This window comes from Calonectris borealis, chromosome 1 (genome assembly GCF_964195595.1).
Source record: "Calonectris borealis chromosome 1, bCalBor7.hap1.2, whole genome shotgun sequence".
In the NCBI taxonomy this organism is placed as follows: Eukaryota; Metazoa; Chordata; class Aves; order Procellariiformes; family Procellariidae; genus Calonectris; species Calonectris borealis.
The window spans coordinates 144,873,461-144,898,372 of record NC_134312.1 but is presented as its reverse complement, the minus strand read 5'-3'; the positions used below and the strand labels follow the sequence as shown (position 1 = coordinate 144,898,372).

At 44.2% G+C, this 24,912-nt stretch overlaps 1 protein-coding gene across 4 annotated transcripts; it reads left to right on the top strand.

Annotated features, from left to right (window-relative positions):
* Positions 1-671: 671 nt before the first annotated feature.
* Positions 672-24,803, top strand: PLCXD1 (phosphatidylinositol specific phospholipase C X domain containing 1). Of its 4 annotated transcripts, XM_075134374.1 has the most exons (8): positions 672-4,829; positions 5,209-5,294; positions 11,444-11,586; positions 14,969-15,105; positions 16,712-16,840; positions 18,016-18,171; positions 21,761-21,944; positions 22,927-23,503. In XM_075134374.1, exons 3-8 carry the CDS (start codon positions 11,475-11,477, stop codon positions 23,217-23,219), a joined length of 1,011 nt encoding a protein of 336 aa, XP_074990475.1. In that variant the 5' UTR covers positions 672-4,829; positions 5,209-5,294; positions 11,444-11,474; the 3' UTR covers positions 23,220-23,503. The 4 variants fall into 4 exon arrangements, with proteins under 4 accessions (XP_074990475.1, XP_074990470.1, XP_074990485.1 ...); XM_075134369.1 differs by lacking the exon at positions 5,209-5,294 and having other exon boundaries at positions 673-4,829; XM_075134384.1 differs by lacking the exons at positions 672-4,829; positions 5,209-5,294; positions 22,927-23,503 and adding an exon at positions 24,676-24,803 and having other exon boundaries at positions 8,238-11,586.
* Positions 24,804-24,912: the final 109 nt, after the last annotated feature.

Sequence of the window (24,912 nt, the reverse complement as noted above, 5' to 3'; positions counted from 1 at the left end):
AGGAGCTACACACAGGAAAGACGTGGGCAGGACACAGTGTCTTGATGGTGCTGCCTTTCCCAGGGCAATGCTGCAGCCCCTCTCCTGCCCAGGCTGCTGCCCCTCGTGCCGCTCTTAGAGCTGCCTTCTTGGATGAAAGGTGTTGGTCTACATTGTAGCTTCAGCTTCTCCAGAGATCAGGACATCAGAGTAGAGGGCTTTGTTTCTGACCTGTCCCAGCTACCAAAAAAAAAAAAAAATTCACGCAGAATGGGGAGTGTGGTGAGACAACAGCTCAGGAATTTACCTCATTCACACAATTTTGAAGGACTAGATAACAAATTAACAGAGCAAAGGGAGGAATGAGAGGAGGACAGGAATGCATTTATTTTTTGTGTCTCCCCAGTTTCTCTCTCTCTCTGTTGGAATGGGTTCTAGCAACAAAGCCTGGCTCTCCTCTTGCTCATATCTTCTCAGACACTAGGTCTGGGGAGAGAGGTTTGTTTATCTCCCCCTTAAGCTTCTCCTTTTAGCAGGACATTACGAGCAGCTCTCCTGTGCCTCCATATGCCAGCTGTCCTTTTGTGATCTGTTGATGTAATGGCCCAGTGGACAAAGTTGATTATCTAGTTGCAAGACGACAAGAAGAACCAGTACCTCCTCATAGATCCTATCTCTCCCTGACTAGCAGAGCTGTGGGACTCTCACAGACTTGCTATCACAAAGTTACTGGGGATGACGAGACCATCAGACAGTATCAGCCCTAAAGGCTAGCCCTGCAGACCTGTTGTGACCTTCTCAATCCCTTTCCCCCTGATTCTCGAAGATTTGCCTCCGACGCTGAATTTCTTGACCGTGAACAGGCAGTCTGTTGCAGGAGCTTCTTGCCCTTTTTCCCTGAAGTGCAAAATCTTTTTTTCCCTGCCAGAGATATGTTACTACTTCAAATCCCAGTCTCAAGGGCAGCAGCTTCGCTCAGCTGGTGTGTCTGGGGCAGCACAGCGCCAGCCCTCTCCTTCTGCTCGTTTCTCCCTTCCTCCTCTCCTCTGTTCCCTCAGCTCTAAAAACATAGATGGTGCCTTTGCTCATCAGTGGGGTATCAAGAAGAGGAATCGGTGTTTGTGAAGGACCCCCGAGCTCCTAAGAGGATGTGCCACAAGAAAGCACTGTTGTAACAAGAAGGTTGCAAGTGCCTGTCCCATCGGGTGAGGAAACATGTGTCATTTCTCCAGCCCCTCCCCTCCTCGCACCACACACCTGCAGCGCTCAAACCATTTTGTAGTTGACCTCTTGGAAGGACTTTTGTGTCTTGTCTTAAACACTGCTGGTGCCAGACATGAAGTAAACTGGCTTTACTAAATGTTTTTTAGGGCATTTTAACCCTTCTTGTCAACACAGGCGTAGTTAAGTTGAAATTAAAATCTCAGTTGCTTCTGTTTGAGAGGAAAACTGTTTTGCTTGGACCTTGCCCCAAGCCCACTGAAGCCGCAGTTGACATTGGTGGGATTGTATCAAACTGGAGGAATTTGAGGAATTTTTTTTCATTTTTTTCTTTTTCAAACATTTCAATTAAAATTTAGCTAATAAAACTCAACTCTAATTTTTCTTCTCCTTTCTGTTATTTTAAAGTAAGTCAAAACATTTCCCTCATCTTGCAAAACTCTGATGAGGAAAAACATCTCATGTAGCCCTGGTTCTTGAGAATCCACCATGTGAAGGGAGCAGTGTTGTACCCCATGTCTAACCATCACAGTAGCATTCTTACCAGCCACTGAATTTTATCACTGAATTTGCCTGTTGCAAATAAACCAGGGCTGTTTCTTCATGATGACATTGGCACGCTGCGATGTGTTCGGGCAACCTAAATCCCACCCAAACCCTTCTGCCTAAGGTTTCCTGCCAGCCGGTGCCAGGTTGTCAGGGGCACCTCCTTGACAGGCGGTCCCGAGCTTGGGGATCAGGTGCAAAGGAGGACTCCAGACCGTGCCCCTGCAACCTCACCGTGCGAGCTTAGCACTGCAAGCTTAGAGTAGCCATCGTGGTCCGGTAACCCAGAAGCAAACACGGGGAACCAGAAACCAGCTCTCAGCAGGTCTGGGCTGCATTTTTCTTCCCAGGTATTTTTATTGCCCAGAGCGACCTCCCTGGTGCTGCAGGCTGCCTCCCTGCTGATTCCCCCGCTCTCAGGAGCCATCGTGGCTGCTGCCGCTAGGTATACAACCTCCTCTCAGAGATATTAAGCTGCTTGTTTGTTCCCAAAGACAGAAATTAGGTGAGGGTTGAGACGACTTATCAGTAAGTCAGGGCAGGAGCAAACACACACATTGCCAGAGTGTTGCAAACGTCCCCAGAACAAACACCCCAAATCCAGGCAATTCAGTTAAGATTGTTTAAATGCCTTGTGGCATTTCTGTACGTTGCAGCATAGAGCGAAGATGTGCCGTATCTGAAAATAAAAAACTGGGATGGAAGAAAAAAGTCTCACACAACATCCCAAATATTGTAATAATTCAAAAAATCTCATAAACCTCTAAGTCCTCTGAAAAATCAACTGATTTCCCTCAGACTGACTGCAGCGTATTTTAGGAAGCCAAAGCTGTTTAAATGTATAAAATCCAGTTTAAGTCTCTATGACAGGTATCACTGTGACTAACAAACCAGAAATATTTCACTCTGATCCACAGATATAAATCAGACTTGCATTTCCATCAATGCCCATGCTGAAGCTTCTGTATCTGCCTGTTTTTACTCTCTCAGATGCTACCAGCTTCAACCCTTTTCACCACTGCATGCTTCAAAATCTGATAAGCTCCTTCTGAGTAAGTTTTTCTTTGTCCCAAGCCCACTGAAGCCGCAGTTGGCATTGGTGGGACTGTATCAAATTGGAAGCATTTGAGGAATTTTTTTTCTTTTTTTTTTCTTTTTCAAACATTTCAATTAAAATTTAGCTAATAAAACTCAACTCTAATTTTTCTTCTCCTTTCTGTTATTTTAAAGTAAGTCAAAACATTTCCCTCATCTTGCAAAACTCTGATGAGGAAAAACATCTCATGTAGCCCTGGCTCTTGAGAATCCACCATGTGAAGGGAGCAGTATTGTATCCCATGTCTAACCATCACAGTAGACACATTGGGCATCATTTGTCCAATACTTTTGAACTCCAGTCTTTTTAATGCAGACATTTATTTTGTGAGGAGGGTTGAGAAATCTTGGGCTTTTTCATCCCCCTGCTTCTTCATCCTGAAATCTGCTTATCATTCTTTCTGCAAATACTGCTAAAAGTTATCCTTGCCTTGACCCCTCCTCAGGAGACATGCTTATTCAGGGCTTAATCGCTTGCTGATTAATTTCCTGTCATTCCTCATTTTATGGGCTTCCTAAATCCCTCTAGAGAGATTGTGATCTTAGGACTAAACCAGGAGCAACTCTCTTGACATCTCTAGTAATTCCAGTGCAAATGAAGAAGAACTGAGACTCAAACTCAGACTTGAAAGGCTGGGAATTGGGAGGGTTTGGAAAGGGCTTGAGATTTTCTGATAGAGTATTTCCATTGAGGTCAGACGTGCAAGATGATTGTTTCCACATCGGTCAGCAGATGCTTCACATTACTGCTGTGTAAAGTCCTCTTGCAACGCATCCAGAATAAAATCTTTTGGGATTTCAGTTTCATGGTTCTTTTTGAGTTTTCTGTTACTCATTTCAAATCAACACAAAAATAGCTTTTAAATTTTCCTTTCCACAGTCATGTTTTCCCCACTAGTCGCAACAACTTCACACAGGTTTGCTTTACAAGACCAGAACCATGTCTGGCTGTACTGTATTCATCACGGTGGTATCCAGAGGCTGCCTGACTGCTGTTTTGTCACACCTCCACAGTCTTAACTTTCTAAGTAAATGAAGAATTAAAGTCGACTTTGCCTGTTTCTTCCTCCTAACTTTTCCTGTTTGAAATACTTTCCCATTTATTTCATTCCACGAAGAGCACAGTAATACTTCTCTGTAACTGTTCTCAGCTACTTTCTATCATGGCAGTGCAAAACCACACAGCCTTTCAACAGCATCTTTTCTTCCTTGCCTTCTCCTTTGCTCTGCTTCATCCCTTTTGGCATTTTGTCCTTTTTGTGCCTAGCTTTACAACTGCTGCACATCTATTCTGCATCTACCTCCAGCTAGTTTTGTGATACTCTGTAAGCAGTCTGAACTGTGGCATAACCCTGAAGCCCAGGCAGCCCTGCCATCCTGGGACACAGTAAAACTTTTTGAGGAGCTTGCCTAGATTTCTGCAAGGTGCCATAATAAATATGAGTGAATTTCACCACGGATGAGGGGCTGCACAAGCTAACGAGGAGGGAAAGAATTAGTGAATTGTGTATTAGCTCTGCAAACCGAAGAAACAGAAACTCTGTTGGACAAAGCAGGCAGTTAAGGTACTAATATATATATATGTAGAGCTTTTTTTTTAATTAATAGATTTTAAATGCAATGAAGGATGGCCACGCGCTATTGCACGGCGTCCCCCCGGCATTTCTCCGCCCGTCCCCCGCCTGCAGGTTCCTCCCGAAGCACTACGTCTTCACTCCGCCGAGCGTCTCACCCGGGCCCTTCAGGCAGCTCCACCTAACCAGAACCAGAACCACCTCCCCTCCTCTTCCTCATCTCTCTCGCCCCTCCTTCACCTTCCTCTAAACCTGCGGTCACTTGACCCGGGCGGGGCGTGGCAGGGCGTGGCAGCCCCCGCCCGAGTGCGGACAGCGCGTGGGGCTCGTGCCCGCGGCGGGAGCCCGGGGTGGGGAGCTGGGGTGTGCAAGTCTTCCCGAAGAGCGGAGATGGAAACGAAATCGTTCATCGGAGTAAGTAAAACAATTAAAAAAAAAGGGGGGGGGAAGTGAGGGAGGGATCCGTCTCCCCGGAGGTTGGGGGGCGTCGGTCCGGGCCGCGCAGCCCCTGGGCGCGGGGTGGCAGCGGGGTGGCAGCGGGGTGGCAGCGGGGTGGCAGCGGGGTAGCAGCGGGGTGGGGGGGCGCTGAGCCCTTCTGTCCTCCTATCGCCGCTGTGTCTGGCGGGGTCGGCAGCTTGCTCCTCGCTCTGGCATTTCGGATAGTTCTCGTCAGAATGGTTCTTGTAATTCCCGTGACGTTCGTTAGCTTCTGAGTCGGCTGCAGCAGTTTTAACTGCGTCATCATCACTTATATCTCCCTCCCGGAACTGCGTGATGTTTGGCTGTTACCCAGCGCTCCGGGCTGGCGGGGCTGCGCGTACAAGGCACGCTTTGGGCACAACCCGGCTGACATCCCACCCGATGCTCTCGGTGTCCCAGGTTAGAGGATGGTGATCTCTAGTGGCTCTGCACGTTTGCATGTTTTATTGCTTGTTTATTGTTTTGTCCCGGTAGAGTCCTCAAAATGTAATTGCTGCCTGCGCTCAGACCGCCCAAGGTCAGGTCAGAAAGCTGGCGTGAACAAGGGGAGTGAGGGTGGTTAATCACGGCAACAACGTGTTTAGGGTGGACTTGCCTGTCCGGAAGCAGGGAATAAAGACACAGTTCTCCATTGCGAAGTTTAGGATTTAGTCATGAGAGGCGGTAGCTAACGGGTGTAATTTCATTCCTCCAGGCAAGCCTCAGTTTTTCCCTAAAGGAAACCCCACATCTCAAGGTAGCAGCTAAGTTTGCAGGTGGTGGTGTGAGCATTTAGGGCTTGCATGGTGCAGGGGATCCGGCCAAAATCTGGTCCAGTCACTTCAGTATGGGACTTGATCAGCAGACGGCTGTGGTGCTGCTGCTCCTGCCGTCTACGAGTGGCTGCCATCTGCCATCCCCAGCCTCAGGGTGCTGTGGAGGGAGGTGGGAGGAAGAAGAGGAAGAGATGAGATGTGAATCTCTTGCATGTCTGCATTTGCAGGACCGCAGCATGGCTTGGTCTCTTGCTGTTTCTGCTCTCTGCTGGCTTTCCCCAGGCCCAGCAGGACACTTCTTGTGAAGTGTCCTGGTCCCGCAGAGATTGGGGTGTTGATGGTTGTGCCAGACTGAGAACCTGCTGCCCACGGGTTTTGGCCAGGCAACACCGAGGGGTCTGTTGTACAGCCCGGCAGAGCCGCTTGCGGGGCTTGCTGCCTCCAGAGGGGCTTCCTCAGCGTGGGCCAGTGCTGGGCTGTCCTGACTTGGTGGTGAACTGGTGTAAGGGACTAGGGTGGCAGAAAACCAGCTTTTTTCTGTTAGCTGTGGGACTGTGCCTGCGTTAGCCCAAGCGAGGCGGTGAGAGCATGTGGCAGGAGGAGAGGGTGGCAGCAGGTAAACCTGCACCCTCGGACGCATCCTGGGAGTGCTGTCGATGCAAAGGAGCTTCTGCTGGGCCAAGGTCCTGCTGGCCAGCGGGGCTTACAGGTCCCTGCTGCTCATGGCGGGGGCTGTGTACGTGCTTTGGGGGGGGGTGTGGGAAGCTTTGGGGATCAGAGGAATTAGGCAGCCCCAAAGGCTCTGGAAAGGGAGCTGCAGATCCCAAGGTGTTGTGGTTTAGCAAATGGGTTCTGCCGCTTCATAACTTGATGGCATCAGGGTACACTGTGCAGCGGTGTCTACTAGAGCCTCATACTTCTGTGGGTCTGATGTGCCAGGCCATCGAATCCACACAGTCCAGTAAACCCGGTTGTCCCTTTCCTCCACCTGGCTGGAGGCAGGGCCCCTCTAGTTCTGGTCATAGTATTCATTACTCACTTCTTGCAGATGCGAATCAAAAGTCCCTTTATTAAGATTGGAAGTAAAGTCAGGTCTTCTACTCTGTGTGGGGAGCTGCTCACTGGAGACTGGAGCAGCAGTTTTTCTGGAAGAACCCCCTTTTGTGGTTGTTTTTCCTTGCAACTCACGTACCCATGCCTCTAGGGTTGAGGTAGATTTTCCATCCCACTTCCTCATGTCCTCTCCGTGGTCACGCAGGTAAAACCACAGAGTGCCCCGGGGTGTATATTCACTATATCTTCTCGCTTGAGCAGAGGGACGCTTACTCCTAATGTCTGAGATACTTGTCTGTATCGGGGGAGTAGGGCGGGGAGTAGGACATATCCTCTTTGAATTGCTGGAGCCCCCGGGACAGTTTCTCAGCTATCATGTAGTTTCTCCACAGCAGAGACACAGGCCCGTAGGGAGGAAGAGAGACTTTTTTCATATTGCCGGAGTTGGCCAGCCAATTCATCCACCACTTGTTCCTCTCCGTCTTTCCAGGTCATTATTGCCAATGATTTTGCATGTGACGCTGGTGTGCTCCGTACAAATTTCCGCCACATGGGTCGGGTGCATTTGACTTCACCTGGGTCTTTGGGTAATTGCTCATTGTTCAGGTCATCATAAATCACCTCTAGCACGGCTAATTCCCTCAGGTACTGGATACCTCTCTCCATGGTGGTCCGCTTGCCTGGGTGACATATGACATCTTCTTTGAAGGGATACCTTTCCTTCATGCCTGACAGGAGTCGCCTCTAGAGGCTGAGGACTTGTGTCCCTTGTCCAATCGCTTTGTCAATGCCCCCTTCCCTAGAAAGGGATCCCAGCTGCTTGGCCTCCCTACCCTCTAATTCCAGGTTACTGGCCCCGTTATCCAGCATCGGAGCAGCCAGGTGACAATGTGCTCACCTGGACGACAACTGAAGTCTTTTTTCATATCTCACAGCTCATTCGGGGAGAGGGATCAGATGGTTACCATGTCATTTATGGCTTCTGTCTCTTCCTCCTCCTGTTGTCGTGATGGCCCCAGTTCATCTTCATCCCTTACTAAATGAGCTGATTTTCTTGTGTATTTCTTCTTCTGTATAGGGCTGACTGATACTGGCACAGGTCAATTCTCTCGTTCACCTGCAGTGCCTGTCGCGGGGGTTAGAGTACCCGCAGTGCCTGTCGCCAAGGTTTGAGTAGCCACAGTGCCTGTCGCAGGGGTTTGAGTAGCCACAGTGCCTGTCGCAGGGGTTTGAGTAGCCACAGTGTCCGTTGCCGGGGTTGATCTCTGGATGGTATTTCTAAATAGTTGTTTAACCCTAAACAAGACCTGAACCACATTCAGGAGATGTAGCAATACGAACATGCTTGTTTGAACATCCCAAGGATATTCAAAATTCTCAAGAACTATTGTGGAGGGCTTCATGAAGAGGATGGAAGAAAAAGGAGTTTCTGGAAATGTGAAAGGAAGGGGAAGGAGTGGGGGAAAGTGTCCCCCCCCGTTTCCCCCATAAATTGATTCTCCAAGGAGAAAAGGTAAAGAGTGTAATTATTAATAGTTTCCGAGAGCTGGCTCCCGAGGTACAGAGATGATGGCAATGCTGAGTACAAATACCAGGTTAGACTCACGACCAATGATTTTATCATATCATAAAACAGTGTTACACAGTGCAGCAAAATGATAACCTTGACGCACTTCCGAGCAGTGATAAACAGCACAACAGGGAATACGTACTGCAAGGTCTTACATAACCCAACACTGAGAGCCAGCCCCACAACTTTGAGAGCCAATAAATCAACATTGTGACCAGCGACTATTAAACCAATCTAATGAATGCTTGTAACAAATTTTGCCTTAACACGCTGTGGTCAGATCTGTCATTATCTCAACCCTTCGTGCCCCACGTTGGGTGCCAAAAAGGACTGTTGTGGCTTAACCCGGCAGGCAGCCAAACACCACACAGCCGCTCGCTCACTCCCTCTGCCCCCCATCGGTGGAATGGGGGAGAGAATCAGAAAAAGAAAAGTAAAATTCATGGAGTGAGATGAAGACAGTTTAATAGAACAGAAAAGGAAGGGAAAAATAATAACAATAACAATAATAACGATATAATATACAAAATGAGTGATGCACAATGCAATTGCTCACCACTCGACGACCGATACCCAAAAAAACAATCGCTACTTCCTGGATCACGCCCCCTATTTACATACTGAGCATGACATCATATGGTATGGAATACCCCCTTGGCCAGCTGGGTCAGCTGTCCTGGCTATGCTCCTCCCAGCCTCTTGTGCACTTGGCAGAGCATGGGAAGCTGAAAAGGCCTTGACTAGGAGGGTACTTAGCAACAACTGAAAACATCAGTGTGTTATCAACATGCTTCTCATACTAAATCCAAAACACAGCACTAGGAAGAAATTTAACTCTATCCCAGCCAAAACCAGGACACAAAGAGAAGAGGAAAAGCAGTGCTTATAGTTAGGTTTCTAGTCTGTGTACAGGACCAGCGTAAGTGCTGCCATATGCTGGAGTGTTGCACCCTCACAGCTCCTGTCAGCTTCAGAGCTGGGGAAGGAGAAAGACTATCCAGTCTTTTGCAACTACTAAATAGCAATGTTGTTTTAAGCATCTGCAGCCCCTATCCACGCTGATGCTACAGGGTACATAGACTAGAGCAGAGCAGCCCTGGGCGAGCAGTGGTGTGCAGTCTGAGGAAGCATGAAACACAGCAAAAGGGGACAAGATTAGCTGCAGACATCTGTTGTCTGAGCAAGGGGTTTGCAGGAGGCAGAAGCTCGGCATGTTAAATTGCAGAGCCAGAGGATGGATGAGTTGATCTGCCTGAGATCTGAACTTCTTTCCAAGAATAAGAATACCAGATGTGGTATATAGAGACCATTTGCTTATGCAGGACAAAAAGATCTGCACCTTTTTTTTCTAAATAAATCCATGGGAGTTTTTCCACTTGACTTGGCACTAGGCCCATCAAATATCTGTTTTTTAAAACAAATTTTAAAAATCCTTTTTAAAATAAGGAGACAAAGGGAGCAAGAGAGGGTTTCAACCACTTCTTTACTGCTTATGCGATGGCCTTGTGTGTATGGATAACCTCAGAGGCAGCAGCTCTTCACCGGCAGGAAAGCCCCAGGTTACACACCGGCCACGTGCAGCCCGTGTCACTGCGCCAGGGTGCTGGGCATTTCCCTCAGCTGACATGGTCCCATTCTTATCTTCACTGGGGTGGCCATGCTCAGAGAGACCAATTCAAAGCCACACCAAAGGCACAGCAGGGCAGGCTGGACGAGTGATGCTACGTGCATTGGCAGATTGTATCTGTTATGTGCGGTACAGACATAAAACTTAGGAATGCAATTCCTAAAGTTGCCTTTCAAATGACCCTATGTGACTGCCAAAAAAAAAAAAAAATCTATTGCACCATGTTTAAGGAAATGTTCTTCATATAAACAGTATGGCTCACTTGTGAATCCAGAAAAAACAACCACCTCCCAAAAGCAACCCAAGAATGCTTTGGGGAGAAGCAATCTCAGGAATGAATGTGCTGAGATGTAGCAAAAGGGACCAGGGACCAGTGAGGATATTTGGCAGAGCACAAAACCTGCACAAATACGTATCTGACTGCCATTGCTGTAGCAGACAGGAAGGAGTCATTCACAGTGACAGTTTTTTTAAAAAGGATTAAAAAGGAAGGTGTGATATTAATATAGGTAATCCCTGTGCCATGATCTAAAAGAAGGTGTCCCACTACATAGCTGTGAAAAAATAGCTAAAGCCTTGAAAACAGTGAGAAGAAGGAAGGCTTTCATCCCCAAAACACCACCTGAACTTCAGGAACATCCTAGAAAAAAATATGATGGCATGGAGAGCTCGCCTTCATGTTCTGCATCATCCAGGAGAACATAAAATGAAAAATGAACAGGGTAACTCTAGTAGGCCCTGGTGATGACCATGATTTCTCAGCTGGGTTTCACCCACTGGCACTCCTGCATGACCGTTGCAATTTTGCAGGAGATCCCAGAGAGGCTTGTATCCAAGAAGAACAATTCCAGAGTAGTTTTCAGGAAGGTCTGACCAAACTGAAGTACTTGTGATCATGGGCTCAGCAAGGGTGGTAAGAACAAACATCAAGAGATCTTCTCAAAACAGGGAATAAGAATATGGAAGTTTTCCTCTGTCACCCCAGGAGCCAGCATGACTTGAAAATCCAATGTCCTGACATTTTTGTCAAGGCTTTTCGTAGAGATATTGTTGTGGCAGCTGAACTGATGCTTCAAGGTAAGTGTTCTCCAGGGACCTGAGGGTCACAGGGCCAGCCCCTGTCCTGGCCCTGCCATCGGTCCTGCTGCCATGCTCCCGGGGCTGCAAAGGGTCAGGGAACAGACGTTATTCCACACTGGGGGTGGGTTACTCCTCATGAGGTCGCAAGAGCCAATGTAGATAGTCATTTCTGCATACAACAAAGCTGCACATATTTGTCTTGGCTCTATTTTCTCTTTCAGTTGGTTTTTTCAATTTACAAGCCTGAGGCAGGAACCCTCCCTTGGCATTGTGCTGGGAGACAATGCTATCAAAAGCAGTGCATGTTGCAGCCGATAAGCTCTTGACATTTTGCTGCAACTACTTGAGAGAAGGGTTGACGTTTTATAGCCTGTATCAATCCATTCTGCACAGGTGCAATGGCATTAATTCAACCACAGCATATGAAATGGTTTATTCTTTTTCTTTTCTTTTTCCCTCCCAGAACACCCTATGAAGTCCTAGAGCAGGCCCTAATGGAAGACCCTGTGCAAACCTCCGTTCACGTGTGCCATGAAAATGGTCAATGGATGTCACGATTACCAGAGAAGCTCTGGGATATTCCCCTCTATAACTTAGCTCTTCCAGGTAAAGATTAACTTTTGTTCTCCGCTGTTTTGTTAGTGTGTCATTTAAGCATTGGAACATCCTGTTTGTCCCATTTCAGGATGGCTACATTTATTATTTGGGTCAGTGTGTGGGAGAAGGGCTTGGGGAGGGTTTGTGTGACGCGTGCATGCATGTGAATACTTTTAGTCTGTAATGTTTGAGGTTTCTTGGAGGGGAGGGGGGAAAAAGGATTTTTTTTTTTCTTTTCCCTGAGGGAAGGAAGGAAAGAGTCCCTGTGCATCATCTTGTCAGATCAGTGTTAATAATCTCAGCATTTGCTTATCTGGGCAATGGTGAGATTTTCCTAATTCGTTCTTGCCACTTCCTACATGATAAAATGGTTCCAAAAGGAGAGAAATAACATTTAACTTATTATTTGTTTCTTTGTACCGTTTAAAAGAGGTTGTGAAGGTATGAAAAAAAAAGAGGATGGAGACTTTTAATTAACATATGTTTTTATGAATGTAGAGTGTGACTTTTCTGCATGACCCTGCTTACGAAAACTGGATTTATCCTATTATGGGTAAATATAGCTGCGCTATAGCTGGTGTCCTCGTTGGTACTACATTAGCCTTTCATTAGCCTTTCTGTGTATCATTAGCCTTTCTTTGGTTGTATTATTGCTTCTCTCTGCTGCCTTGAATAGATGATCCCTCCCTGTTCTGTCCAAAGAAGCTGCAGGAGAACCTGTTTTCACTGGCAGGTGGGGAGGCACTGGAGGACTGTCAGCTCTTGGGTGACTCCCTTTGCCTCCACAATGGAAATGATACTAAAGAAAAGTCTAGCCCATGTTTTCTCTCACACCTGTAGATGCAACAGGTAGTTTGGGTGGAAAGCAGCACAGCGTGTAGATGAATGTTTTACGTAGGATACAGGATCATAGGTTAACTTTAGCAGAGACATATATTTAGAGATAGTGGGGAAAAATCAAGTCGTGTGTTCAGTGGGTGGAGCCCTGGGAGGACCCAAGAACTGTGTGGAGATTTTTTTTTTCTTGCCCTTTGTGAACTAATGGAGCGTGGAGTTTCGATTAAAATTGAAACCCAGAAACGTATTTCATGGTGACTTCTTGGATATGTAATTTCAATGGATGTTAACTTCAAAACAAGTGCATCTCTGTTTTGGATAATGCAAATGTAAGAGGACCCCAAGACAGATGTTATTAAAAAAATCTAGATTTCTTATTTAACCATCAAGAGAAGAAAATAAGTATCTATCTTATGACAGAAGAAAGAAGGTAATATTCTCATATTCTCCTCTTCTTCCCCCTCCCCCCCTTTTTTTTTCTTTTTTGTTCCTCTTGCAAAAATCCTTCAAAAGGTCAGTAGCATGCTCAGTGTTTTTTTTTTTGTGGAAAAGGAACCATGTTGTTTCAAAAAGCTTTCACAGTGGTGTTTCTTGGACACTGTAGAAAGCTGAGAACCTGCTGATGTGTGCCTTTGACTTCCTGGCTCTTCTCCTAATGGTGACCGGCAAACATTGGAGGACTTTTACAGAGCATTGCAGGCTATTAGCTCAGAAGATTTTGGTGGCTGTCCAGCTGACCTACAAAACTGGTCTAGCCCAGGTCAGAATAAAAGCAGATCAAGACCAATCAGGTCAAGACAGCTCTGGCGGGTTTTCAGAGGGAGCAATGACTGGGGGAAGCCCAGTTTGGAAGTGGAAGCTTATCTCAGATAGAGAAGACAACAAGGCATGCAAGAAACGTGAGAGAGCACATTCCAAAAGCATGAGGAGGAGGAGAGGCAAGTCTCAGTAATTAGTGTTGTGTTTGCACCAAGTTCAGCACAGTGCTGCTGGGGAGATGTTGCTTTAAGCTCTGAAGCTACCTGGTTTGGTGCTGGCTCACTATCTTTGCATCATATTTGTTGTGTCGTGGATATACCCATCTTCATTTCGTTACTGTAACTCACTGACATCACAAGAAGACTCCTAAATGAAAGGTTACTATCTGTTTGCTGACTGGCACCAGTAGATGCAACGCCCATCGATGGAATCCTGTTCACTTCTCTCAGACTTGGATTTGGTCCATGGGTATTTAATGGTTTGACTCTTACATCTTGTAAGACAAACTTCTTTGATTGCACGCCCTCATTGTTGATCTTTCATTTGCAATGAGCTTGGTTTAGGTGTTTAAAGCAGGAACATAGGCAGAAACCCGATTTTAAAAGGTGAAAAAATTGAGTGAGACATTAAACTATTATTGACCGTTTCAAAGAATTTTCTTTATTTCAGATACAATCTTGTCCTTTTTCTTTGGCTACTAGAAATTGGCACCAGTGAGACTGACCATTCAAGAAGGCAATTCTTAGCACCAGTGAACAATTTGTTTGTCAGAAACTTAAAAAACAAAATGATATGCAAATTCCTTGCAGATAGTCTGTAAAGATCCCAGCAAGTCACTTCACTGAGTTGTTAGTTTTTCTTATTGATGCTTTATAAATTTAGAAGAAATAATGGAACAGAAAAAGCTAGCAAAATCACTGGTTACCTGTCCTGAAGAAATTGTGAGTTGCAACAGAGTTTCATCTAAACATGATGCAAAAGATGCGTCAGATTTATTGAGACTTCAAAGAAGTCAGACATTTGGGCAGCCTGTACTTGGCTCTGATGCTTAGCCGGCCCCTATGTAATTCCCTGGGCTGGAAAGAGCCAGGTAATTTTTGAAGTCCGTAAAAGGTGGATCTTGTCCATCTATCACATGTAAACTTAGACTTGGATTTGCCTCTGAAACCTTCGAGCGCCCATCTCTTACGTTGTTTATGTAGGGGATGTGGGTGTTTAGTTCAGGAGGGCATTTTTACCCGATATTTAAGGTATAAATGCTTAAAGTGCCAAGTTAGGAGTTGGTCCAGTCAAAGGTATAAGAAGAGGAATTTTACTTTCAGTCATATTTTCCTGTGCAGAGATGATGGGATTGGAGTATGAAATCCTGCATTTGTACAACTCTTAAACCAGGACAACTTCTAGATGAATTCAGCCTTCAGCTCTTTATTCCCTGAAAAAAGTGGGTTTTCACATCAAGATAATTATTTCAGTGGAAGATGCTAGTTGAAACAGGCCATTTAACTGTGGTTTGAGGCAAACAATGATGTGTAGTTTAGATGGGGACTGCTTTATGGAAACGTCTCGATGCTTTCCCTTCACGAAGATTTCACACTAAGCTTATTAATGACAGGTGAGCATCCCCTGTAGAAGAGCTGACCTTTTTGCCGTAACTACATAGGCTGCCAGGCAATATAGGTGTGTGATTTGGAGACGGAGTGGCATGTCAGGTGTGCACACGCAATATAACAGTGTATCGTGCTCTTCAGTAGTTAAGAAATGACATTTTCTGTACACTTATTTTTGTATTCTACAGGGAGTCATGACACTATGACCTACTGCTTGGATGAAAACTCTGCTGTTAGTGGCAATGAATCCAAGCTGGTGAAGTTCTTAAACAAATGTATGCCCTGCATTGTGCACCCAATTATCATGAAGTGGTCTACAACACAGGTAATGGCTGTCTAGCATTCTTGTCATGCCTGGGCAAAGTTGAAGCTTGTGCTGCAGTGCTGAGAGTGGTCATGCTCTCCCGTGCGCAATGAAAAAATAGCCTGCTGCCTAGAAATCTGCGCTCTCATGAGAGATTGTGCCTAGGTGTCATGGGCCCAACCGGCAACTAAGCCCCACCCAGCCGCTCGCTCACCCCCCCCGTGGGATGGGGGAGAGAATTGGAAGGGTGAAAGTGAGAAAACTCGTGGGCTGAGATAAAGACAGTTTAATAGGTAAAGCAAAAGCTGTGCACGCAAGCAAAGCAAAACAAGGAATTCATTCACTGCTTCCCATGGGCAGGCAGGTGTTCAGCCATCTCCAGGAAAGCAGGGCTCCATCACACGTAACAGTTACTTGGGAAGACAAAGGCCATCACTCCGAACGTCCCCCCCTTCCTTCTTCTTCCCCCAGCTTTATATGCTGAGCATGACATCATATGGTATGGAATAGCCCATTGGTCAGCTGGGGTCAGCTGTCCCAGCTGTGTCCCCTCCCAACGTCTTGTGCACCCCCAGCCTCCTCGCTGGTGGGGTGGGGTGAGAGGCAGAAAAGGCCTCGACTCTGTGTAAGCACTGCTCAGCGATAACAAAAACATCCCTGTGTTATCAACACTGTTTCCAGCGCAAATCCAAAGCATAGCCCCATACTAGCTGCTGTGAAGAAAATTAACTCTATCCCAGCCAAAACCAGCACATTGGGGTATGAGATAGGTGCCATACATACCAGATCTTCTTTTGTGGGGAAAAAGCACGTAGGTGAGGCAGGGATGATACATATAGACAAATATGTTGCTTAAAGCTGACCACTTGGTCCTAGAAACTCATCTTGTTTTTCTCATGTTTATTGTTGTTATAAATAACGTTTAGTATTACTATAATCAAAAAAGGTTTTTCTCTTGCACTTTGTTCAGAAGGTAATGTTTGTCATTTTTACTGTCACTGTTGTGTGAGATGTCACTTGTTTTCCCCATCTATATTGTGTAAGTATTTCACCCAGCAGCAAAGACAAAAATCTTGCTGAAGGGAATTTTTTTTCCATAAAGATTAAGAGAATGAAGGTGTGGTCCCTCATGTAAAGTTTAGTTAATTTTTTAAAATGTTTAAATATCAAGCTAGTACTTTTTTCTATTTTTGTTTTTCCTTCTGTTGAGGATGAGTGAGCTCCACAGAGACAACCATGGTAAAGTCTTTGATGTAGTAAAATAAATACAGCTTTTCTAAGGTGCTGATCCTGCAGTTTTTGTTCATACGAATAGTCTTGTGAAGAGCGATTGTATATTTACGCAAGGTTAATGGATCTTTAACTTTCAGAACATAACAAGGGCAGAAGTCTGAAACCAATCTAATCTGTACCTGCAGTATATGCCGCAGAGAAATTGGGATCACTCTTGTCAGAGAGTAAAATACTTCGAAGTTGCAACTTGGTGCTATATAGTGCCATTTTAAAGATGAAAGACCTGTGAAAAATGTCATAGGGCTAACTTCGTACATCTTTTTCAGCTTTCTAAACGAAAGAAACAAATCTCTTCCAAGCTCTCAGGACCTTTGTCTCCTGTTTCATCCTTCAGGTACTGACTGTGACGGAGCAACTTGAGGCCGGAGTTAGATATCTGGATTTCAGGATTGCCCACAAGGCTAACGATCCATCTATGAATTTGTACTTCGTGCATATGGTTTACACAACTGTTACTGTAAAGGTATTGTCTTTACCTTTGGGATGGCTATAAAAACAGTGCTGCTGCTTTTATTTAAGAGCCATCATAATCTGAAAACACTGTCCCAAGGTTTTCTGAGTAGATTGTTTGTTTTCCTAATGTGAGGACTTCAAACTAGAGAAAATCAGCAGGGCTGGAAGTTAGTTTTAGCAGCTGCAAGTGAGACTGGAGCATCAATCAATTCCTCATCCTCAAACTGGAGTTGCTGTGCCTTGCTCTCTGCTGCCTAGCCCCTACCTAGTGCCAAACGTTTCTGCGGTTTGTCTTGTGTTGTCCCATGATGCCACCCAGGGCAATCCCATTTCCCCGGTAAGGAGAGAAGTTATTAAAGAGAAGAAGGGATTAAATGCCCAATAAAAACACAAAACACTTTTTTTTTGAGGAAAAAGTATTTCACTGAAAGACAGAGAGACTCAAGTCTGGATCCCATGACCAAATTACTGTCAGCTGCTGTGAAGAAACTACTGTGAGTTGCTCTTTGCATGTGCTCTCTCACTGTGGAGTAGTTTACATCATCTTTCCATTTGCTGGGACCTGTACAGCCAGGCACAGCCAGCTAATGCTGCTTTTCATTTGTAGACTAACTAACTGGCTAAACTTCAGTTTCATGCTCATGAGTCTGAACCCTTCATGTGTTGAGACTTCACGGTCACTGGCACGCTCATGTAAACAGTTAGATGTAGTGCCTGACTACCCTGCTAATTATATGTGGTCTTCAAGAAGTTTTCATTGCCCATTAAAAATGGGGAAAGCATGTCCTGTTATATTTAAGCAAGCACAGAACTTTTCCCTGTTTTTGAGTTTGCTGCTAATACGTTGTTTGTCCTTAAAGAAGCTTGGAGAGATGGGTTTACTGCTAACTTGCCTCTAGGTAGTAGGAGATTCATGGATATTATCAAAATACAAAGCTGTTAAGTGTAGTGTGCTAGAACCATATCCAGAGCAAGCCAGCACAGACCTGCAGAACGTAGGTTTTCCTGGGGTGCATCTCTCTGGACCTCCTTGTGGGCAGTCAGACGGCCATCCTCCAGAAACCTTCGCTGATGTTCATTATTGTGATTGTGACTCTACCTCACCATCAATGCTCTGTTGGTTTTATGTCCTTTCCCCTGCATAGCATAGATGATTTTCTAAGTTGCCGTGACTCTCTCTTGTAGGATATCCTGTGGGAAGTGTTAAGGTGGTTGGAAACTCATCCTCAGGAAGTTGTGATCTTAGCCTGCAGGAATTTTGATGGATTAACCAAGAAACTTCATTGTCTTCTTATTGCCTGTTTAAAAGAGATCTTCCAGTGTAAACTGTGTCCCAGAAACGTAAGTATGAGATCCTTTTTTCCTCCTTTTTTAAGAATGATATATTACAGTGAGATCTTCGATTCCAAATTTTTAGATATATTCTACTTTCGCTATATTTTTAACCTAGGAAAAGTAGCATTTGCTGCATCGGAGATAGGTCTTTACCTAATAAAATTGAGGAGATAAAGCAAACCTACATCCCCCAGTGTGGAGGAGGGAATTAAATTTGACTGTCATGTCTGTTGAGTTGTAGGACAATAGTAGGGACACAGCTGTCATCCACTGTCCTGTCTTTGTTTTTTTTAAAAAAAAAAAAAAGAAAAGAAGGTGTGTGTGTCATAAATATAGCCCATTCTGTATTTATAGAATTTAAAGAATCCATTTTCTGCCTTTTCACAGCAATAATTATAAATGAATTTTTGTGCTCTTTATAATAGTTTAGGTTGGAAGTGACCTCTGGAGGTAATCTGGTCCAACCCCACCATACAAAGCAGGACCAACATGAAAGTTACCTTGGGCTGTGTCCCGTTCATTCTTGAATATCTCCGAGGCTAGAGATTCTACAACCTTTCTATGCAGCCTGGTCCAACATTTGATCACTCTCAGAGTAAACGTGTTTTCCTTATCTACCTGATCAGAATCTCTCTTGTGTCTGCTGGCTTTCATCCTTTTGCTATGCATATGTGAGGAGTCTTCTCTACATCTGGCCGTTAGTTATTTGCAGACAGCAGTAAGACCTGCCCATAGTCTTCTCCATGCTGAACAGATCCAGCTCTCTCAGCTTGTCCTTGCGTGTCATGCTCCAGCCTCTGCTCACTCTGGTTGCATGCTGCTGGATTCGCTCCAGCATGTCAATCACTTTATTGTACTGGGGAAGCCCCAGCTGGAGACAGTACTTGAGATGCAGTCCCACAACTGCTGAATAGAAGGGAAGAACCCCTTCTCTTGACTTGCTGTCTGTGCCTTTACTTATACAGCCCAGTTTGCAGTTGACCTTTGCCACGTGGGCACACTGCTGGCTCATGTTCAGCTTGGTGTCCACTAGGACCTCCAGGTCCTTTTCTGCAAAGCAGCTTTCGAGCCAGCTGCCCCAGTCTGTCTTGGTGCCTGGGGTTAGTCCATTCAGGCGCAGGACTTTGCATTTGCCTTTGTTGAGCTTCATGAGGTTTCTGTCAGCCCATGTCTCCAGCCTGTCCAGGTCCCTCTTAATAGCACCTCTGCCCTCAGTGCATTTCTGTGGCATTGACTTTCTTTCCTGGATGTGAACTGGAGCTGACCTTCCAACCAAGCCTAATATGCTTTCAGTCACCCAAACCTCCAGAAAAGCCTTAATTTAAGTAATCAGAAATTATTTGATTGCTAAATTTTAGAAGTTGAGATTTTTACCTTCCTCTTTTTTACAAGGTGTGGGAGCTTTTAGTAGTTAAACAATTAACATTTCAAAGATGCACAGGAACAGAGCATTTTCTCTGGAGATGTGAGGGGTACAGGATAATAATGACCCTGTTTGTGATTCGAATTCAGCCTTTGAAGCTGGTGTATCAGTAAGGGCGAGTATTACCATTTCAAAGCATTTTGTACAGCAGAGTTAAAATAGAACAATTCTCAGCAAAACTAGGGGATTCTGAATATTCAGCCCTCAGCTGAATAACTGGAGACCTCAATGGCACTGTTTTATTGTTTCCTCAAATAACTTGAGTGCGTAAGTCGTGGATGAGCAAAGCAGAAGATGGTCAAATTTGCTTTCAGACACATGGCCAGCTCTTAAAAAGGAAAAAAAAAAGTTATTAATTGCAAAAGGGCAAGCTGCTGCTGATAGTTTGTTGAACGAAGGTGATGAACGAATGGTTTGAGATCACCTGACTAAAGAAAGAAGAACGTTTCGGAGTGTGTCCAGGGGGAGGGAGGAAGGGCATTGGAGGAAAGAGAAGCCAAGTACTTCCCTCAAGAAGGAAGACTTTATTTCTGTGGGGTCTGTAACCAGCACAATGGATCTCACCATTTTTGTAACTGATACCATTGCAGGTTAGGTAGCTGTGGGGTTTTTCAGGATCACAGATTTAGATTTAACATCAAATAACCAAGTGCTTGCTCACTTATTCTAAAATAATCTGGGATCTACTGTCTTTCGAGACTGCAACTCTCTCATCGCACAGAAGTAAGCGTCAAAGCATTTATGAAGCAACTGCTAAGTAGAGGTCTGTATGTAGTACTGGCACAGGCCACGGTGTGACAACATTACATTGCATTTAAAATTTTAATTGCCTTAACTATTCAAGGCGTCTTCCTTTGATCTGGATTACTAGAGTTTAAAAATCCCTTGTTAGACATCTACAGTTTCATTTCTGCTTTGTTTGCAAAATAAGCACCTGGGCTCATGTACACATTTCTGGTAGCTTTTTTTCCGGCTCTTATCTCACATCCTTTTTTTTTTTTTTTAAGAGGTTCCAGCTTTAGAAAGACAGATGGAGTAAAACAAAGACTTCTGTCAACCACAGATTTTTGTAGTTTGAGTAGCTTGTGTCTTAATTTTGCAGTATTTTCTGACCTAATTGAGGCTCCCACTCTCTCTTTCTTGGATGAAATAAGAGGGATTCCCATGTTCATTCAACCCTTGGCACTTTTTAAAGATTTACATAAAACATTTTCAATTGCCTTTGGCTTTTATTTTAATTAATAAGTTAATTGGAACATCAAAAAGCCACCATTTCCTTTTCACAAGCATCAGACACAGCTTTTAACCACACCATTCTTAAAAAAACAATACCTTGGTATTGTTGGTTGTATACGTTGGTTTTGCAAATAAAACTAGTCAGAGGGCCTCAATTCTGTCTGATGGTAAGTTTTGAGGATTGGAAAATGTCATTCCATATTGAAACACTTAAATTTAACAGACCTGTTTCAGCCAGTCTGTCTGTCTGAGAAGGTTTCTGACTCAAGTCTTCCCCTCTCTCAATTCCAAATGTCTGGGACACCTCAATTTCAGAAACTTTCCACTTAGAGAAATCAGAATTAACATATCATCTCCTGAAGACTTACATTTAGTCTTACCAAGTCTTCAACAGTTCAATTTTCTTGAAATTGCGACAAATTTGGATCAACGTGGGGCATTTGCCAGAATTATTCCTGCTTCTCTGTGTCTGTATTCCTGCAGCTGGGTGCAGGGCTTTGCCCCCTTCATGGAATCATAGAATCATTAAGGTTGGAAAAGACCTCTAAGATCATCGAGTCCAACCGTCAACCCAACGCCACCATGCCCACTAAACCATGTCCTACCTCCTTTCACCAAACGGCCTGTGTCTTCCTCTCCCAACAGATTTTCAGCAGCGGTACGTGCACGAGGGCCGACACGGGGATGGTTTCTTGTTACGCAGGTGTAAGACCTTGAGTTCTGTACTTTACCATAGTTGAATTGCTTGAGGAAAGGGGAAATCTGCTGAAGTTCCCATGCTCCTGTTGCCCCTGCAGCTTGTAACTCAGCCAACAACCTACTGGGCTGTACGCTTAAAAGCTTTATCTCTCTACCGAGGCAATGTCACACGTCAGTATTTGAACTTTGGGAACGCTGCTGTGTTGTTGACTTCAACCTGGGCACGCTTTCTCTTAGGTGGTGCCGACGCTGCGGACCATGTGGCAGCGTGGCCATCAGGTTATAGTCTCGTACGAAGAGGACGTGGAAGTGGAGGAGCACTGTGAGCTGTGGCCTGCGATCCCATACTGGTGGGGAAACAAAACTGCCACTCGCGCTCTCATCCAGTATTTAGAGCGCATGAAGCGGATGGGCCGTCCAGGTAGGCACAGGGAGTTGCTTGGAGGAACTAAGGGGCATGTACAGCAATGCAAAACAAATAGGAATAGAAAGTTGGGTGTTTATAGCATTAAGGGATATATAACCACTTTGTGCACGCTGATGTGCCCATGTTGCTGAGTGCTCTGCCCACCCATGGGTGAGTGCAACATTCATCTTTGGTGCTGGAAATACATGCATCAGTGTATGTACGTGCATAGACTATATAAATTGCAGCAGCTGCTTCACTTGCATCATCCCGTGGAAAAGAAGCCCTCAGCACAGAAGAGCTAGCTGCTGCTGCCGTGCCCTTCTCACAGGGAGGAGACTGCTTCCTCAATCCAGTGCTCGCCGCTTTAGGCAGCGCTGATGACGAGGAAAATGCATTATGCTATCCTTGGAAAAAGAAACCCGTACAAGAACCGTGCGTGAAGGCTGTAGCTGCATCAGGAAAGAGCAGCGCTCAAGCATGCCGGTATAGTCTAAGCTGAAAGAAATTCAGTTCATAACCTCTGACGCAGCTCTGTGATGTGCACGCGTGGGGTGACGCAGGGGAGAGCTGCTTCAAAAGCACGCTCCCCAGCCGAAGAAAAACGCTCATGCAGGTGCAGCCTGTGTTCCCGGCCGTCACAGGGGAAGGCTAAGCATTTGGAAGCAACTCTTACAGAAACAAACATAATTTACAAAGGAGGACTAATTAGTGGAGAACCTTTAGTCTGCAATGAATAATGTAGATAAATGTAGCTAAACTGGAATGGTTCAATAACCGAGCTTGGTTCAGTAACTATTTACTACAGCATGCAGTTGCAACAAGGGGAGACAGTGTACTGAAACAGTTCTAGGGATATGAAACAATACAGAAAGATTGCAAAGTTAGTACTTTAATGATTCCCAGAGGAACGAGATCTGGAGTTAATGCAATGCTGACCAGCCTCTGTTCTCCTCAAAGGAATATTTAATGTGTTACCTTCTGATTTTTGTTTCAGAAAAATTCTTTGTAGCGGGGATTAACCTTACTGAAAATTTAAGGTATATTCTAGTACACCCATTTGGATCGTTGAAGAAAATGACACTCCAGAGTCTTCCATGCTTGAAAATCTGGATAAAGCAGCAGTATCCAGGACCAAAAAAAGAATGTATTAACATCGTTGCTGGAGACTTCATAGGAAACGATGATTTTGTCAAAGATGTGATAGAACTTAACACAAAAATTAATCCTCCATTTCACTGTGAAAGTAAAGGGGCTGGAACAAATAGCATTGTGTTCTCACCTTCTTAGTCTGTGAAAAGCTGAAAAGGCTTTGTCTGCATTTAATGTGTCCTGGTTTAAACATCCTGCATCTCATAAAGGTCCAGTTAACTTAAACCAGGGATGTTTTAAAGACTCAATAAGAAAAGTGGTCTCAACATCATCAGGGTTTCAAGGCCTTTTCACCGAAAAGAAAGCAGGCAGACCTGGCTGAAGTCTCTAGAAAACTATGGTATAATTTACTTGGAGGTGCTTAGATTCTGTAGCAGGTGGCAATATTGAAAGTCCCAAGACATAATCCTATTTCATTTTACATATGAGCAAGGAGAACTATTCATGTCAGTAGCTGCATGAATTATTTTGTGATAAGATTTTATCTTTCTTATACTTGTAAAGATATTCTGCACTACTTGCAACCCCAATTCTCAGTATTTTTTATCAGACTTGTCTGTTTTCATAGTTTGTGTTAAATATACAAAAGGAACAGTTTAAAAATATTTTTGATATATCAAAGATACTGTATTAACAATCCTATTTGACATGATTCTTATATATACACCAATACATCATTAACATTAGAGATCTAGAAATGACTGTACTGTTGTTATGTGCTGAGTATCAGCAGTAAGCCACTTTAGCAACAGGGTAGTCACAAAATTCTTTATTATTTGTAAGAGGTATGTGTATTTCAACACTTACACTTTTTATCACTCATGCCAGTTCTGCAGTTATAAAGATACCAAAACTAGGCCCCGAGACAGTTTTGTCTGTGGTAATGAAATATGTTTTATTAGGTGTTGCCAAAATATGCCTTACACTGAAAATAAACACATATGAAACAAATTCCTTATCTAAACTCTGACTGCTCTAAAAATACAGATTCTTGGCTTCTGTCATGCTCATTTGGGATTTCACAACTGGTCTTTTATTTACCTATTTTAGTAGCTCTATAGTTATTGAGAGGAAAAATAAGTATTTTTTGCTTATGTAGAAACTAAGGGTTTTATGTTGTTTGCCATTGCATATTAATCCTATTTTTCTATTTTTTTAAATGAATTGTGCAATAATAGATGATCATGAAGGTAAGAGAAATGGCAAGCATCGGGTCTAAAACAAAAACAGGCATTGTATAAAGTTCACTATGCAGCTTCACCAATATACCTCACTTTTTAGATGCACTTTATATGCAAAAACTGAGTTAAAATGTCTGGCAAGATGTTCAGGTTTGCAGGAGATATTTGCAGAAGTTTGAAATCAACTGCTACTTGACATCAGAATAAACTCACCCGAGACTTCTCAGCATGAAAGGCTAAGATGCTACCTCCACATGCAATCTCTTGCAATTGCAGAATACATAGGAGTAAACCAAACATTCCATTTATAAAAAAAGGCTTTCTAAATGTTTTTTTACAGTGCTTTTTATCCTTGTTCTTACCTCTACGTACTTCATACTGAGCAGTCATTCAGTTTTGATTTTTTTTTTCAGTCACTACCTGCATGAAGTGTTATGTTATACATACTCAGAATGTTTTTCTGCCTATCTTTTGTACCCTTAAGTGGCTTGTTACTCTATCTAATAAAACTTGATATCTTTGTGTAATACGGACTGAAATAGTTTTGCTTCTACTTTCCGTGATACTGATTGTTTTATTGGTTCCCAGTAGTAATTCATAACTCAGGTTTTGTTTTTTTTTTTTCTTTGTGAAATAATTTCACACAAAAT

Coding starts and splice junctions, on each gene's coding strand:
- PLCXD1 (XM_075134360.1), top strand. CDS start 11,379: ATGGCATTAATTCAACCACAGCATATGAAATGGTTTATTCTTTTTCTT. Junction 16,841..18,015: donor ACACAACTGTTACTGTAAAG/GTATTGTCTTTA, acceptor TCTCTCTTGTAG/GATATCCTGTGGGAAGTGTT. Junction 18,172..21,760: donor GTAAACTGTGTCCCAGAAAC/GTAAGTATGAGA, acceptor GCTTTCTCTTAG/GTGGTGCCGACGCTGCGGAC.